The 15,895-nt window shown below is 50.1% G+C and overlaps 1 protein-coding gene across 1 annotated transcript in view; it reads left to right on the top strand.

Moving 5' to 3' along the window:
- Positions 1 to 15,895, top strand: part of ALPK2 (alpha kinase 2) — a 141,778-nt gene that overhangs the window by 86,846 nt on the left and 39,037 nt on the right. The window contains exon 5 of the mRNA XM_052660223.1: positions 12,080 to 15,416. Coding sequence (XP_052516183.1) covers positions 12,080 to 15,416 — 3,337 coding nt within the window. The remainder of the gene's footprint in view (positions 1 to 12,079; positions 15,417 to 15,895) is intronic.

Here is a 15,895-nt window from a genome sequence, read left to right as displayed (position 1 = left end):
GAAGCTGAAATTCCAATGCTTTGGCCACCTGATGCGAAGAACTGACTCATTTGAAAAGACCCTGATGCTGGGAAAGACTGAAGGCGAGAGGAGAAGGGGACGACAGAGGGGTGAGATGGTTGGATGGCATCACCGACTCGATGGATATGAGTTTGAGTGAACTCCAGGAGTTGGTGATGGACAGGGAGGCCTGGCATGCTGCAGTCCATGGGGTCACAAACTGAGCTGATGCTTGGGGAGTTTACCATGAAATGGTCTCATGTGTTAGAATAACTGGTATATTTCTCCTTAACATGACCCAGTCCTAAAGGCACACATTTCTGTGTCATTTTGCAAACATTAAATGTTTTAATGTAAAAGTGCTTAGAGCAGTGCCTACTGAGGGTTAAGGGCAGCTCAGGGCTTGGTGATCATCGTTAGTGGGGTGGTGCTGTTCCTTCCATCACCTGAGATGCACAAAAACGCAAGCTCCTGGCTTGTGCCCTGGCTCACACCATGTTACCAGGCAAAGATAGCTCTGTGCACAGAGCCCGTGAGCTCTAGGAAAGGGTGTATGTACATCATGGAAACCCAGTCCTCTCCCAGGAAATCAAATTGGTATTTCAAAAACCTGACTTTCCCAAGAAATCGGGTAGGGTGGCAACCACCGCTGGCTGAAGATTTCCTGTCTCCAGGAAGAGTCTGAAGGCAGGAGAAGGGGACGACAGAGGGATGTGAGATGGTTGGATGGGCATCACCGACTCATGGACGTGAACTTGAGCAAACTCTGGGAAGAACAGTGAAGGGGGAGAGGGAAGCCTAGTGTTCTGCAGTCCACGGGGTTGCAGAGAGTCGGGCATGACTGAGCGGCTGAATCAACAGCAAGAAGGGTCCAGAATGAAAACTGGTCAAATGAAGGAGGTGTTTCAGGACTGGAGATCTTATTTTTTGGCCACGCTGTGCGACTTGTGGAATCTTAGTTCCCCAACCGGGGAGCGAACCCTTGCCCTCAGCAGTGAAAGCGTGGAGTCCTAACCACTAAATCACCAGAGAATTCCCAGGATTGGGGATTTCAGATGTGGGACCTCCACCTTGTGTTTTCACATTCACAGCCTTAAGTGAAGCTCATTTCTGGACATCCCAGCAACTTCTAAAAATAAACTCAAGTTCTTGAAATATTCTGGTTTGCCTTTAAGCTTTCTTTGGCTAGGGGACCTGGGCTATTTTCAGTTCCACGTCCCCAGGTGGTATGGATTTGATCTATCGGATGACAAATGACGCCAGGCCCATAGTGAGGGCTCAGCAGATAACTTGGGAAAGGTTAGCCGTGGGCGAGGCTGCAGCCAGCCAGGAGGCTGGGGAGTGGGGAAGCTGCCATTTAAAGATTCCTGGAACTGCAGGGGGAAACTGGTGTGCAGACAGCTGTTGGAGGATGTGGGGCTGTTTGTATCTAGTCCAGATAAAGAGGAAAGAACATTCAGGGAGCGTCTAAAAAGAAAGAAAATTGTTGCATGCCTGGGAGGACATGGCGGCCTATGGCAGGAACGCCCAGCTGAAGCAAAGATCTAAGGGGCTTAACTCTCCTGGCTCTGGATGGCTGAATGTGGCCTTTAGAACCATGGCCTCTCCTTTGATCCGTCTTCTCACATTTCCCCGTCTTCCTCCCCCACCTCTTACTTCAAGTTCACCTTGCCCCAGGCCCTATTGATCCCCTGGCACTTTGACCAGCTCCCAAGACGCGAGGTCCAGGAGCCACACCCGATGCCCCTTTTGACACTGTCCTTCAGACTAATCCCTGCCTGAAGCTGCCCAGTGCCTGCTGAAGGGCTCCAGGTGAATCTAATGTGCCTTTTCTTTTATCCTTCAGAAATATACTTTCCTCTAGAGTCAGTTAGGAAAGCTCTCAGCTGCAGTTAATAGCATAACCAATGACCAGTGGCCGTAACATAAGGACTTCTCATTACGAAGAAGTCAGTGGGTAGAAGGGCTTAATATTGATCCAGTGGCTTAAGGATAGCTGCTACCTCCCAAGTCCATTCTTTTTGCTCCACCAGCTATAGTGTGACTTTTCATTCTTGTGCTGGTTACCTCATGACTACAAGGTAATTATCACAGCACCAGGCATCACATCTTCATCACAGGAAGAAGGAAGGGGTTAGGCAAGTTACCCATGATGTCTGTATCTTTACTTATATAAGAAAAGCAAAACTTCCTTGAAAGTTCCTTATTGGAATCCCCCTTACTACTTAGCCAGAACTGACCCCCGGGGCCCCTCTAGCTATGCAGGAAACTGGGAGGACATGTGGTTTTCCAGCTTCCTGTAGTTGTAGGTGGCAAGGGAGAAAAGGGGGTTGAGCCTGCTGTTAGTCAACCAGAAGTGTCTACCATTTCTGCCCACTCTAATGAAGCAGAGAAGTCTCCTGCGATTGCGCTGGAAGTGTCCAAGAATTAACTTAAGAATTGATGTGGAAGACAGCACCCTCTGGTTTTTGCACTGCAGGAATCTTCTCCAAGTGAAAGAGGATTCAGTGATGATTTTTCCACTCCTGGAACAGAACCGTTTAAATTCCATCCATTTGGCCACTAGCAAAACTCGTCAAGAATTGCTATTTATCTTTTCCCCTGTACATCTTGTCTCTTCAGCTGGATTATAAGCTATCTGAGAAGAGGGATCTTATCTCATACCACCTTCTATTGTTAGTTACTCAAATTAGTGTCATGCCCTTTGAGGCATCCAGGACACGCCCACTAATGAAGATAACCCCCGAACTTCATGGGGTGGGTGAAGAGACGACACACCTTCCATGGAATGAGACACACCTAGGAGGCAGAATTGTTTGGAAAGGCTAACAGATGGAAACAATGTGTTTATGGAACCCAGCATGTTGGCTAGAGATGGGATTGGAGGCTATTGTGCAAGCAGGGTGTAAGTTTTCAAGCTGCTTTTAAAACCAGGTTTGGGGTGTTACTAAGTTTGGTCTACCCTTCCCCCTCCTTGTATTCATTCATGTTCATTCATTCCACAATAGGGTCCCTGCTAGGTGCTAAGGTTCCGAAAATTCAGCAAAGAATAACACATTCCTACCCTCAGAGCTGTATATTGTCACCCTGCTTATTTAACTTATATGCAGAGTACATCATGAGAAACGCTGGCCTGGAAGAAACACAAGCTGGAATCAAGATTGCCGGGAGAAATATCAATCACCTCAGATATGCAGATGACACCACCCTTATGGCAGAAAGTGAAGAGCATTAGGCAGGGTGGTCGGCTCAATGAGGTGCATAACAGCGCCGGGGACCTGAGTCATGTTTCCTGTTTTCTTGAACATTCCTTAACCAAATAAGGAAAGATTTCTATATGTGATAGCATAAGGAAGGCGTTGCATGAGCTCATTCTGCCTGTCCAATCAGGTATCGCCAAGTACCCTGTAACTAAGATAAAGAGCTGACTGTACATGAACCGCCATACTGCTTTGTTCGGGGCTCTCGTCTGATTCCGCTGCGTCGGATGAGGCTTGAGCCCTAGCGCGCTAGAAATAAAAAATTCCCTTCTTGCCTTTGCATTACCACGGTGGACTTGTTCGCTCTCTCGGTTGGTTTGGAGATACGGGCTCGGTGCATAACATTTGGGGGCTCGTCCGGGATCTCCGGCCTACCGGGGAGGACAACTCTCCTGGAAGAAGGGAATAATCTCGTTAGGAGTTGAGAGCTCTGAGCACCGGTGCTAGCAGTGCAGAGGCCTAGATTAAGTTCCGGGGCCCAGTATCGTACTGGGGAGGCATCTAGGTGTAAAGTGAAGAGGCAAGCCCAGCGTAAGGCCGGGTCCCCGGTAGCGAACCAGGAGGGCAGCTGGCAGTGAGGACGTCCTGACGGTAAGACACTTGCAAGTAGAGAAGGGGTCTCCAGTGCTATCAAGGAGACTGAAAGTAATATTGAGAGTTGGAATCTGTTTGTGTCATTTCTGTGACTCTGTGTGCTGGCACTGTCCATGTGAGTCTTGTTGTCATTGTCCGTGTTCTCTGTACCCATGGGGCAATCTACTTCTACTCCGCTGTCTCTGATGACTGACCATTTTTCTGATTTTAAGTCTAGAGCTCAGAATCTTTCGTTACTGGTGAAGAAGAGCGAATTGGTGACTTTCTGTTCTGTCGAGTGGCCCACCTTTGATGTCGGATGGCCACAAGAGGGAACCTTCAATCCCCAAATTATCCAGGCAGTTAAAGAGAGGGTGCTTACCCCTAGTCCTGCCGGGCACCCAGACCAGACTCCCTACATTCTGGTCTGGCAGGATCTAGTGAGAAACCCGCCGGAATGGCTTAAACACTTTGTTCTCACTCCTTCTAAACCTCCTAAACCTCCCCGTCCCTCTTCCCCGACTCCAACCTCGCTAAACCCACAGGTACTAGTCATGAAAGCTTCTGAAGAAAAAGAAGAAAAACAGGACGAAAAGCGACCTAAGCCGGTGTTCCAGGAATCTTCTCTGTTGACGGTATCGGGCCTTGGGTGCATAGCAACCACGTACGCCCAGCCACTTCAGCAGAGCAGGAAGACGCTAAAAAAGAATGGGAAGCGTCTCTGCACCTGTCCAACCCCCTGAGGCTGAAGCTCTGGCGTCGTCGACAGGACCAAGGCAACTCGTCTGGACCATCTTATGGATGACCATGTTACTCTGCTCCGAAGCTGCCAGCGTGAACCCGCACCAACCTGTCAAAATCACCTGGAAACTGCAAAATGGACTAACACGTGAGATGCTTAAATCCACCACCGCAATACATCCACCAAATACTTGGTGGCCAGACTTATACTTTGACCTTAAGCCGGTGGTAAAAGTACCTTGGAAAAGGGGCTACCTCCGGAATCATGCATTCTGGGCATGTCCAGGTGCACCCAGGCACAACTGGAAGATCTGTGGGGGGATACAGGACTCTTTTTGTAAATCTTGGGACTGCGTAACTTCTAATGATGGGTCGGAGACTCCAGGGTATAGACGGTGGGATGTAGGAAATCGGGACTTGCTTAACTTCTCATTTGTAGGACCCATACCTCCGTACTCCGATTGGGAAAAGGATCATAACTTTGCCCAGGTAAAAATAAGGTTTAACATTGACAAAGCAAAAAAAGAAAAGGCCTGGGTCAACGGGATATCATGGGGGCTTCAGACCAGAAATGACCTGACTACTTATAACGGGATCATTGTCGTGAGTCAAGTTTTAGAACTGGTACAAATGTATAGTATCGGTCCAAACCCCGTTGAACAGGTCCATGCAACTCCCTACCCGACAACCTCCCTACCTACATCCCAGGGACCAACAGAAGACCCAGAGGCGGGCCCCCTTGCTAAACTTGGACAAACAGATCCACTGTGGAAATTAGTAAAGGCAGCTTATGCTACCTTAAATCAAACCCATCCTGAGGCAACTAAATCCTGTTGGTTATGTTACAACTTAATTCCCCCTTATTACGAGGCAGTAGGCCTCAACGCTTCTTACGACCTGGCCAACGGCACCGATCCTCCCCAGTGTCAATGGGGAGAACGAAAAGTAGGCCTTACAATGAGAGAAGTGTGGGGAAAGGGACTATGTATGGGCAAAGTGCCACCAGACAGATCCTCATTGTGTGCCCTTACTGTTGAACTCATGAGTTTGCCTGTAGCCAGGTGGTCAGTTCCACAGATGGGAGGATGGTGGGTGTGCTCTCACACTGGGTTGGCTCCCTGTGTACATACCTCCATTTTTGATCCTAAAAAAGAATTTTGTGTTATGGTGGCTGTGATACCAAAGATACTGTATCGACCAGAAGAAGCTGTATATGATTATTGGGCCCACAAATTGACTCTTATTCGACAAGAAAGGGCTTATAAAGTTAAGAGAGAGCCCATTACTGCCTTAACCATAGCAACTATGTTTGGTCTGGGAATAGCCGGGGCCGGAACTGGAATAACAGCTTTGTCCATGCAAAGTCAAGGATTTAACTCTTTAAGAGCAGCCATAGATGAAGACATCACTCGTATAGAACAGTCTATTAGTCATTTAGAGTCATCTTTAACTTCCCTGTCTGAAGTAGTTTTGCAAAATAGAAGAGGGCTAGATCTGCTATTTCTGCAACAGGGGGGACTTTGTGCCGCCCTAGGAGAAGAATGTTGTTTTTATGCAGACCATACTGGAACAGTTAGGGAATCCACGGCCAAAGTGAGAGAGGGGCTAGCCCAGCGTAAACGAGAGCGTGAGGCTCAACAGGGATGGTTTGAGTCCTGGTTTCAACAATCCCCTTGGCTGACTACTTTAATCTCTACCCTGCTAGGACCCCTGATAATTCTTCTAATAATGCTTACGTTTGGCCCTTGTATTATCAGTAGACTTGTAGCCTTTGTAAAAGAGCGCATTAATACAGTACAGCTGTTCATGCTTCGGCAGCAATATCAAACAGTATCTCAGGACCCAGAGGAGGATTCCTCTGTATGATCTAAGAACAGGGGGAATGTTAGGCAGGGTGGTCGGCTCAATGAGGTGCATAACAGCGCCGGGGACCTGAGTCATGTTTCCTGTTTTCTTGAACATTCCTTAACCAAATAAGGAAAGATTTCTATATGTGATAGCATAAGGAAGGCGTTGCATGAGCTCATTCTGCCTGTCCAATCAGGTATCGCCAAGTACCCTGTAACTAAGATAAAGAGCTGACTGTACATGAACCGCCATACTGCTTTGTTCGGGGCTCTCGTCTGATTCCGCTGCGTCGGATGAGACTTGAGCCCTAGCGCGCTAGAAATAAAAAATTCCCCTCTTGCCTTTGCATTACCACGGTGGACTTGTTCGCTCTCTCGGTTGGTTTGGAGATACGGGCTCGGTGCATAACAAAGAGGAACTAAAAAGCCTCTTGATGAAAGTGAAAGAGGAGAGTGAAAAAGTTCGCTTAAAGCTCAGCATTCAGAAAACGAAGATCATGACATCTGGTCCCATCACTTCATGGGAAATAGATGGGGAAACAGTGTCAGACTTTATTCTTTGGGGGCTCCAAAATCACTGCAGATGGTGATTGCAGCCATGAAATTAAAAGATGCTTACTCCTTGAAAGAAAAGTTATGAGCAACCTAGATAGTATATTCAAAAGCAGAGATATTGCTTTGCCGACTAAGGGTCCGTCTAGTCAAGGCTATGGTTTTTCCTGTGGTCACGTATGGATGTGAGAGTTGGACTGTGAAGAAAGCTGAGCGCTGAAGAATTGATGCTTTTGAACTGTGGTGTTGGAGAAGACTCCTGAGAGTCCCTTGGACTGCAAGGAGATCCAACCAGTCCATTCTGAAGGAGATCAGCCCTGGCATTTCTTTGGAAAGAATGATGCTAAAGCTGAAGCTCCAGTACTTTGGCCACCTCGTGCGAAGAGTTGACTCATTGGAAAAGACTTTGATGCTGGGAGGGATTGGGGGCAGGAGGAGAAGGGGACGACAGAGGGTGAGATGGCTGGGTGGCATCACTGACTCGATGGATGCGAGTCTGAACTCCAGGAGTTGGTGATGGATAGGGAGGCCTGGTGTGCTGCGATTCATGGAGTTGCAAAGAGTCAGACACCACTGAGCGACTGAACTGAAACTGACCCTCAGAGCTTGTGAGGAAGCTGATAAGTAAGCAGTCATAAGAAGCAGGACCACTATACTCTCCTACTCGATGTGTCTCAGCAGTTCAGAAGTTCTGGGTTTGTTAGTAGAGGGCATTCCCAACCTTTGGGTGGGGTTTGTTTTAATTTTTCTTGGCTAGAAAACCTGAGTTGGAAAGGGCTTTAGAATCAGTTGGGGCTTCCCTGGTGGCTCAGACAGTAAGGAATCTGCCTGCAATGCGCACGACCCAAGTTCGATGTCTGGAGAAGAGAATGACCACCCACTCCAATATTCTTGCCTGGAGAATTCCATGGATAGAAGAGTCTGGCAGGCTAAAGTCCAGGAGGTTGTCAAAGAGTCAGACATGACTGAGTGTCATTTCTCTACGGTTTTTAGAATCAGTCAGTCTTGGCTTAGAATCCGAGTTCTGTCATTGACCATGGGACCCCGGGGCAGACGTCTAAACTCTGACTTCAGTGACCTCACATGCCAGTTCTCCGTTACTGCCTCTCAGGTCTGGAAGCACCCTTCAATACACGCTTGGTGATTAGTTTCATTCTCCCACTTCTCCTTTAAAGTAAGCACCACGTGAAGCTCACAGTGGAGGTGGGGGAGGAGGAGGCTTCCATCTTTGCAGCATGGGTCAGGGGTCGGGGAGACGGCTGCATGCTCGTCCTGTAGAGCTGGCCGCAGCCACAGGACCCAGACCCTGGTCCATCTGCAGCCTTGTAGCCTTGGCCTGGATGTGACTGCCCTGCAACCCTCTCTACTCTGAAACCACACTCTGCAGGGCAACCCTCCTGCTTGCACCAGCATCCACTGTCTCCTGATGCAGGCCTCTGTCATTCCTTCTCACTGTAGCCCACCCACCCTCAGAAGGCCTCTGCCCCTGCAGGCCCTGACTCCCTCTGACCACTGGCGCCCTGCCTACCCATGGAAGCGTGTGGTATATGGCTCACCCAGCAATTCCAGACCAGCAAATTCTCTGCTACCTGGTGGCCCGATTACACCTTTCCCTGCTCGGTCTGTGCCCCTTGCAAGCGGTCCCTTCTCAGGGTTGTCCCTCCCTTAGGGCGCCGTGGGCTTTTCCAAGGTCTCCCAGCTCTTCCTCTAATGCCGTTAACAACTCTTGCTACTCAGCTTCCATTACCTGACCTACTGTGTGGTTTCTGTTTCCTGATTGGACGCAGGGTATTGAGATCAGCGAAGAAGAGATGCTAGCGTCAGTATCTCAGATTTATTTTACCCCTCGAATGAGAAAGCTGGCATAAAGCCTGCAGAGCGCTGCTCTGCTCCTTAGAGGTGCTGTGTCTCTCGCTGCAACCATGACTTCTTTTCACAGAACAAGGGAAGCGAGTGTCAGTGGGTGCCAGGCACTTGGCAGGATAGTGCTGACATGCGTGTGGTTAGCCTTAGAGGAAGAGACAAGGGTCAGAGAGGCTAACGTGGTTACAAGGGGTCATGTGTGCAATGTGGGATTAAGCTGAAGCCGAGGTGGCTAGCCCTCCGAGTCCACACACCATGCTGGGCCGAAACCCTCGTCCTCACCTGAATGAGAACAAATTTCCTACGTTAACAATCGCCCAAGTCTCCCTGCTCACTCCATGATGAGAATAGCTGAGCAGCAGGAGAATCATTCACTGGAGTTCTTTCGTAATGACTTAACTAAGAGAGTGCCTCCTGAGAGAAAGGTCTGACTCATTCGAAAGGTGTGAGCCTGTGGTTTCCCTTTCTCTGAGCTGGCCTCCGAGGAGCCTGACCTTGAAACTGATGCTGTGAGCCTCGGCAAGTATGCACTGGGCTGTTAAAGTGCCACTTTGAGAAAAATCCCATGGGTTACAACGTGGACTAAATGGCTCATCAGTAGTAGGGCCAGTTTGTATGGCCGGTTGCTTGAACCTAACGTCCCAAAGGCCAGCGGTCCTTATTTGCTGATGCTTCTCCAGTCCCTAGAGCAGCTTGGTATATCTGTTCAGTTCAGTCGCTCAGTCTTGTCCGACTCTTTGTGACCCCATGAATCGCAGCACGCCAGGCCTCCCTGTCCATCACCAACTCCCGGAGTTCACTCAGACTCATGTCCATGGAGTCAGTGATGCCATCCAGCCATCTCATCCTCTGTCGTCCCCTTCTCCTCCTGCCCTCAATCCCTCCCAGCATCAGAGTCTTTTCCAATGAGTCAACTCTTCGTATGAGCTGGCTAAAGTACTGGAGTTTCAGCTTTAGCATCAGTCCTTCCAAAGAACACCCAGGACTGATCTCCTTTAGAATGGACTGGTTGGATCTCCTTGCAGTCCAAGGGACTCTCAAGAGTGTTCTCCAACACCACAGTTCCAAAGCATCGGTTCTTCGTTGCTCAGCTTTCTTCACAGTCCAACTCTCACATCCATACATGACCATAGTGCTCAGTAAATATTCCAGTGGATGAATTCTACATGGTCAAGGATTTGCCATGTTTCTCTACATATGGGGCTTCACTAGGCTATTTTGAAGTAGGGTTTTATTTTTAAAGGTAGACAGAGGAACACGAGTGTACGGCAGTAAGTAGGAACATGACTCTTCCATAAATCAAGGCATGACACACCATGGCTGCAACATGCCAGGGACTGAACTATCCTAGTCAAAGCTTGCTTGTCCCAGGTTCATCTTTCCCAGGCGTTAGCCTCTTAGCTATTGCCCATAACTCTGATAACTAGGAAAGTATGGTAACATGCCAGGGGACAACACAGTGGCTTTTTAAACTGGAGCCCTTTGGAAAAAACTGTCCAGTGCCTGGCAGGGAATTCTACACATGGCATCTAGTCCATCCATAACTGGCTGGCACTGACGTTGTGATGATGGCAAGATCTTAAAATAAAGGGCTGACATAGGTGGTGGAAACTCCGGCAGGGGAGGAAGGCTCAGAAGAGGGTCTTGGTGTTTTTAATCAGATAATCTCCCTACACATTTCAAATCATGACTGGGAAGCTGCCCACACTTTCTATGCATAATCATTCAGAAGGTTTGCGCTGTAGCTCACAGAAACTGAACCAAATTAGTAAGTGAAAAGAACATTCTCTACATGTTATAGGTATTATAGAGGGAAAAACATGAACACAAACTCCTGGACACCTCAAAAAAAAGAACCTTGCTTGCTGACTGGAAATTTCTTTTCCCACTTCCATTTATCACAGTGGAAAATATATAGACTGTTTCTCTATAGAAACACCAGGATGTGAGCCAGCAGTGGGCCCTGCTTGTGGTTCGTCTCTTAAAACAGTTGTCCCCAGAACAGAAGCAGACAAAAGCCCAAAGTCTTTCAAAGTTAGAGGTGTAACGGGGTGAAGTTGGGCAGATCTGACTCAGCTGGTGTGTGGTGTTCAATACTGGTTCCTTCACATGTTTATGGAGCCCCTGCTAGGGACAACCTGTGTCTCAATGCAGAGTGGGTGCTCCCTGCACGTGGACACTTTGCCTGTCACATGTCCCCATCACCTGGGATTCTTTCTAACACTGGGGTGAAAGTCGCTCAGTCCAGTGCTTTGCGACCCCATGGACTTCTCCAGGCCAGAGTACTGGAGTGGGTAGCCTTTCCCTTCTCCAGGGGATCTTCCTGACCTAGGAATCGAACTGGGGCCTCCTGCATTGCAGGCAGATTCTTTACCAACTGAGCTGTCAGGGAAGCCCAACCCTGGAGGTGTTTGTTAAATGTTTGTTGACTCGACGAATGGTTCTAGCACCCATGGAGTTCATAGCATAGGAAGCCATACAGAATTTCTTGTTCAGTTAGCACTTCTACACCAGTAAAATCTGAGGTAAATGAAAACTTAACTTAAGGTAGCCTTAAGGCAAGAAAAGATGAATCACTGGTGGCTGCAAGCAGTATTTCAAGACTTTTTAACTTACCTGGGGCAGGAATGATGGGCAGTGCCAAAGACCAATCATAACGCCACTGCCTCATTAGAAGTGGGTTCAAGGGCACACCTCCTCAGTAATCAACCAGCGAGCTGGCCTCAGGGGACAAAGATTGCTCTTTGCGGCAGGGGGCATGTGTAGACCTAGAGCCGATTCATGCTGATGTTTGGTAGAAACCAAGACAATACTGTAAAGCAATTATCCTTCAATTAAAAAATTAAAAATTGCTCTTTGGTACTTTACAGGCACTGCATGTTTTATTTATGATCATGTGAAGTTTCATTCTGAAAAGATTCACATGAACTCCTGTGACTTAAAAGTTTAGCAAATAATTTACCATAAATTCCATATTTTTTCCTGGGAAGGAAAAAAAAATCGATTGTCAGGTGGCCTTTTACTTATAATGGAGAATTTGAGGATCCCTTGCAACACAAGAGTTGCATTTCTTCAAGATGTCTCACGACTAGAGAGTTCGGGAATTACTGCGTAGATCTCAATTATTCCTTCTACTCATTGTTAACTAGAGTCATCGAGGATTAACACTCTTGGGATTGCAGTTTAGGCCCTATTGTGGATCTCCCAGGAACAATTCTATTAATATCACTTTTCATCTTCTAGGTACCAATTCAGGAAACAGTCAGGGAGCGAATCTCTCTCAGCCACATGCCGGCTTTCTCGGAGCCTACTGGGGAGGAGCCTACTTTTCCTGGGACCACAACAGAGTCCCTCTCCAACTTAGGAGGGATCAACAAAGAAAGTGCATCACTGGCGGAACACCTGGAGGTAGACGGCTGTACCCAAGGGGCAGGGCATGAAGAAAACCGAGGTGGCAACGCGCTCAGACCTTCTGCAGGAGACCTGGGGCGTGCGCCGAGCATCCCAGAAGCCAGTGGTGAAGCCATGTCCCCCTGTGAGCTGTCGGGGCCTCCCCTCCAGCCCCAGGCTGCCTCTGTGTCCCCTGAATTTGTACACACCATCCCCGCCCTGGAAACCATGTGCGCTGGGCCAGGGGATGGAGTAGCCGCATGTGGCTCGGAGCGTCTTGAAGCAGGTGACCAGGGAGCATGTGATACTGTGGGCTCTCCGGTTGGAGCCCCAGTCGGTAAATATTTGCCTCAAGAAATGTGCTCCCTGGACTTAGAGCTGGCAGGTCAAAGCGAACTGCCTGATTTATGTCCTCCCGATGACAAGACTCTGGACGTTCTTTCTCAGACACGAGGTCCTGAGCCTCCCCAGGCTACGTGCGGGAGCAGTGACGAGAGAACCTCTCCCGACTCCCCTCTTTTCATCAGCACTTTCACCTGGATCATCTCACAGAAAGCCAGTAACGGTGCCACCGGGGAGCATCTAGCCAACATAGAGGGCTCCGCCTCCACGCCGGCCTCCATAGTGAAGGCTGGCCAGGAGAGGCTGAGCCCCAGCCACTCAGGGGACCTTGAGGAAAGATGGCCGCTAGCTCCAGAGAGCAACTCTTCCGTTTGGGCCAAAGAGGAGGGCGGTGACGAGAACTCTAGCCCCGGTGCCCCGGACCCAGCAGACATACCGGCAGGTCATAGTTCAGTAGCGAAGTTTCCTCAGGAGAAGCCCACAACGCTAACTGCTAATGTTGAGTGTGCTAAGGTGACAGGGGCGAATGGGGACACGTCCGCTCTTTCCGTTGCCCCGAAAGGCCACCCACCCAAATCCCTTGCTGTTTCAGCTGCTGGGGTCAGCCCTGCAGGTGGCCCTGAGGAGAGTTCACCTCGGGCACCAGATGGAAAGACTTCTCAACTTCCTTCCAATGTACAGTTGGCTCATGTTTTTAATGGCTCCACAATCAAATCTTCAAGAGAGCTAGGACACATGGCTCTCAGTGGACCCGGAATCCATGTCCAAGTTCCTCAACTCCCAGAGGGAGAGGGTTTCTGTAGCAGTTCCCCTCCTCAGACTGGTAACCTGTCTAGAAGGAAGAGCCAGACCGGGCACAGAGCACACACCAGGAGCCTTGAAGAGAATTTCCAAGAAAAAGGAAGTGAAACAGCACAGAGGGTCCAGCAGCGTTCTCCTGACGATAATTTCCAGGAAACTTTGCCCACGACATCTGTCGGACAAGTGGAAACAAACTTGGTGCCCTCGGACTGCTCATCAGCCAGCTCCACAGAGAGAGGAGGGCAGAGCTCGGGCAGTCGTGTGTCTGTGGTGGCTGAATCTACAGTGAAAGATGACAGTCAGCCTCTGAGCCAAGTTCCCCCTCTCTCTAACGTCCTTCTGGACGAGTCGAAAGAGAGCAGTCCAGGATGTTGGGAAGCGGGTAAAAAGCTGAAGATCATAACTCTAGAGGCTTCTGTTCCAGAAACCTGGCCAGTGGGACAGCTGACAGATTCTGGGTTCAAGGGGATGGACGCTGGTCTCATTCCTGACAGGATCCGGGCAATTCCTGATGTTCTGAAGGCAGGTGCTGCCGTGCCTAAACCGGGCCCCTCTAAGACAGCATCAGCCTGCAGTCCTCAGGTAGAGTATAGCTCAGCAATTGCTAATAACCGAAAAGTCCATAAAAGGGAAGAACGAGCTGGCTGTAAAAGTTGGAGTTGTCTTTCCTCCCAGTATCTGAGCCAACGCAGATTCCTGGAGTCATCTGTGGACCCTGTAGAGGGAAAGAAAGTCTGTGTCACAGGCTTGCTCCCAGAGGCTTTCAGAACCGGAAGGAACAAAAATGCTAACCATGTGAGCCAAAATCGAGATGAAAACCGACTCAAGAGGGATCGCCCCACTTTCTTTAAGCAGCTCCTGTCCTGCCCTAACATCTTGGAGTCCTCTGTGGACCCCACTGATGAAATGAGTGTGGGGTGGGCCAGGATGGAGCCACCAGAGCCTTCTGGGTCCACACTGGGGGCCACCAGAGTGGAGAATAAACCAAAGGGGGGATACTTGGACCAGAGACTGGAAGTCCAGCCTGCCATTGTGCAAGTTGCGTGTCCCCAGCAAAGTGGGGAAACCCCTCCAAGCAAGAACGGCACCAACCAAAGCCAAGGGGACCGTGTGGGGTGGGGGGCAGGACAAAGTCGCCAGGACGGAGCAAGGGGGGACGTGCGTGCTGCCATCTCGGCAGTCCCGGGCCCTGTGCAGGCTGGGGAGGTGATGCCAGGGGGACGCATCAGAAGCCGAGTACAGGAAGGCAGGGAGAGGAGCTCAGGGGGGCCTGGACCCAGTAAAAGCAACGGCCCAGCATTAGTTTCCCCCACTCTAGCGCTCTCTAGCCGTCTTGCCAGGGTGACCCCCCCATCTGTTGGAGTCACTACTCGCAGCTTCGCAGCTCAGAGTCATGACCCCCGTGAGGAGGACTTCGTGGAGCCCAGAAACCACGAGCGTGCCTCTTCTGACTCAGAGGAAAGGCGAGCTATGAAGAGGGAGTGGAAGCAAGCACCCTCTTCCAGTGGTCTCACCAGGGGGCCTTCTATGTCCCCTCCTGAAAGAGGCAGCACAGGCTTTTCAAGAAGCCACAGAATTGAGGAACATAAGGTAGAGGAGCCCCCCGATGGGGAAACCAAACCCACAGGCACATCTGGTTCCCTGGCGGGGCCCCTGGCGTCTGTTTCCAGAGAACGTGCATCAGTGAAAGCTCCTAAGATGCTGCGGGACCCCTTCCAACAGGGCTCCACTCTGGGCCACGGGAAAAAGTCGGGGGAGGAGGAGAAGGTTGGCCCCATGGCGGCCCAAGCTAGCTGTCCACCCCCGCCAGCAGTGATGAAGTCACAGGAGGTCAAGGAGAAGCAAAAAACCCCAGGAAGTGGACACTTAGCTGAGGGGGTAAAGAAGAAAATTCTGTCCAGGGTGGCTGCCCTGAGGCTGAGATTGGAAGAGAAGGAGAACGTGAGAAAGAACTCGGTCTTTGAGAGTCCTAAGCCTGAAACGTCAGTCTCGCGCACAGATGAGAAAGGAGAGCCCCAGAGGCCACCTTGCCAGAGCAAAGCGAGAGGTGAGGGCTGTGTTGCTTCCTATCGCAGTTTGCGTTTGTTGACCTTGAGGGCAAGTTCGTGCATCCTCCTGCGCCCTTGTATTTAGGGTGCGTGTCCGCTGGGCAGCAGCATTGGATGCTGGGACCCAAGTGGTCTGACGTGTAGGCTGGTGGGTCTCAAACGTGAGTGACCTTGGGCTCCCCTAGGGGGCTCTTTAGACAGATCGCTCAGTCATGTTCAACTCTTTGGGACCCCATGGACTGTAGCCCTCCAGGCTCCTCTGACCATGGGGGTTCTCCAGGCAAGAATATTGGAGTGGGTTGCCATGCCCTCCTCCAGGGGATCTTCCCAACCCAAGGATCAAACCCAGGTCTCCCACATTGAAGGCAGATTCTTTACCATCTGAGCCACCAGGGAAGCCCATGAATACTGGAGTGGGTAGCCTATCCCTTCTCCAGGGAACTTCCCGATGCAGGAGGTCTCCTGCATTGCAGGTGGA

This window comes from Budorcas taxicolor, chromosome 22 (assembly GCF_023091745.1).
Source record: "Budorcas taxicolor isolate Tak-1 chromosome 22, Takin1.1, whole genome shotgun sequence".
Classification (NCBI taxonomy): domain Eukaryota; kingdom Metazoa; phylum Chordata; class Mammalia; order Artiodactyla; family Bovidae; genus Budorcas; species Budorcas taxicolor.
This window is presented reverse-complemented; position numbering and strand designations above follow the sequence as displayed.